The sequence below is a fragment of the Gavialis gangeticus genome, unplaced genomic scaffold, assembly GCF_001723915.1.
Source record: "Gavialis gangeticus isolate Ggan-Ray unplaced genomic scaffold, GavGan_comp1, whole genome shotgun sequence".
NCBI lineage: Eukaryota > Metazoa > Chordata > Crocodylia > Gavialidae > Gavialis > Gavialis gangeticus.
Window position 1 is genome coordinate 30,803,687 of NW_017728994.1, and position 2,060 is coordinate 30,805,746.

Genomic DNA, 2,060 nt, shown 5'->3' on the forward strand with positions numbered 1-2,060 from the left:
AAAAAAAAAAAAAAAAAAAAAAAAGACACTTCCTAAATACAAGATTTTTGTTTTTGAGAAGAAGGTTTGTGGGCCAGAGTGACCTTTCATATTCCTGAGGTTTAAGCTGCACAAGGCACAGGAGCACTTACTTCTGGAAGAACAGTGCACTTGGGGATTGGCTTACCTGAGGAGTTGATTACTAGTCCAGATATCTCCTGCAGTTTTGCTTTGTTAATCCCTTCTAAAACTAGAAACCTTTCCCTTCTCTTGCAAATGTGCTTTTACTGCCTGTGTTACTGAGCTGTAGTAGAAAGCTGAAATCAGCACTGAGCTCTTGTGTGCTGATGTACTATTGCATTTGACTTTCTGAGCATCATATGGCATACTGCCTTGTACAAAAAAAATCTCTGTAACCTATGACGACTCCTCTACAGCTGCAGGACCTGAATTTTCTCTAAAGTGTGTTGCTTCCTCCTCACCTTGAGGCACATGTCTTGGAAATCTTGTATCTTTAATTATCTAAAGTCCTTGGTTTTCAGAGTTGTGAGTGCAGTTTTGGAAACTTTTAAGTTTGTTCTTTATCTAGATTACTTGTTGCTGTGGAGAGAATGTTTACAGTGGCTTTACAATAAAACTTAGATATGTTGTACTTTTTTCCTCAGTAAATGTCTATAGCATGTTTCCTCATCTGTTCTGTTAAATTTTTGTGCTTTTTAAAACAATAGAGAATACACAATTATCTGGTAAAAGTTACTGCATATCAAAGGATCACTGGACAAGATAAGCATACTTTGACATTCGGTCTTGATAATCAAGAGGTTTTAGATGCACCTGCATTTGTCTCAAAGGACTTTAACTTGGACAACTCACATTTAGGGATGCAAAGTAACTCAGTTGCCCTCCTACCTGGCTGCTCAACTGTTTTAGTTGGTTTCTTTCTCTATCTGCCCATTTCCATCCTACAACGTAATTTTGGTGCAACAGCTTGTTGCAGTAATTCTTGCACTTCCTGCAAGAAGTTCCCTCTAGAAGAGTACCACTGATCATGGCTGCTAGTAGTCTAGAGTGCTCTACTGTATGTATAAATTGGCCAGAGAGGAAAAAGCAACTGCAAACAATAGGAGATGGGAGGAAGTTGTTTTAACCCAGATCCCGCCAATTTCAAAGAACAGGACTTCCTTGTAACCAGAGCTGTTTCCTTTACACCTGAGCTCCTAAACTGGATTCCAACAGTGAACCTAATGGTCGTTGGTTAAGATCAGCTTCTCAGCCTCTTTTGCACTTGGGTCACAGTGACCTGAGGGTCAAACCCAATCAGGGCAAGGTCTTCAACATCACCTCTAAGTGAGACTCCAGCAACAACTTCATGCCCGTTTTATGGACTGGTGTTTCCTCCACCGCGCCTGCCTCAACTGTCTGCCTCTGAATGGGGCTGTCTCCTTCAGCCACTGGGACAAGAGGTGCTGGTGCTTTAGCTACACAATACAGACCCTTCCCCATGAGCTGTGCAGCTGCAGGCCACGTGCCAGAGCCTGGCAGCTCTGCCACAACACTCTGGGGCTGCCTGGCGAAGGCCATCTCGGCTGCAGTGGGGGAGCTCTCCCTGAACTGCAGCATTGCAGACTGAGAGAGCCAGATGCACCCTGACATCCTCATCACTTATGAGGAGGCCAAGAAAATCCTGATCGTGAATGTCGCTATACCCTTCAAGCATCAAGCTTTCAATGATTCCTGGGATCACAAGCAGAAGTACACCCCACTGACCAACATCCTGAGGGGCTGCAGCTATGATGAGATGGTCAATAGACCTGGGCGAAGCAGCTAGTATTCGCTTTGGATTAGAATTCGACCAGTTTGGGGAACAGTGATTTGATTTGGTGATTTGAACTACTGTCCCAAATCGATTCAGTCAAATCTGATTCAGAGATTCAGCTGCTGCCAAATCTCTGAATCAGCCAGGCCCATCCCCCCACCGCCTGGCAGTGGCTGCCCTGCCTGCCCCAGCTCCTGGTTTTTTGAAAAAAAAAGTCCCGACTCACTGGGTGATGCCGGGTTGGTGGGGGGGGGGGGGGATCCCT

General features: G+C 44.9%; 1 protein-coding gene across 1 annotated transcript in view; it reads left to right on the top strand.

The window, feature by feature from the left end:
• BLOC1S2 (biogenesis of lysosomal organelles complex 1 subunit 2) overlaps positions 1-1,807 on the top strand; it is a 6,797-nt gene extending 4,990 nt beyond the window's left edge. The window contains exon 4 of the mRNA XM_019502105.1: positions 1,611-1,807. Coding sequence (XP_019357650.1) covers positions 1,611-1,807 — 197 coding nt within the window. The remainder of the gene's footprint in view (positions 1-1,610) is intronic.
• Positions 1,808-2,060: the final 253 nt, after the last annotated feature.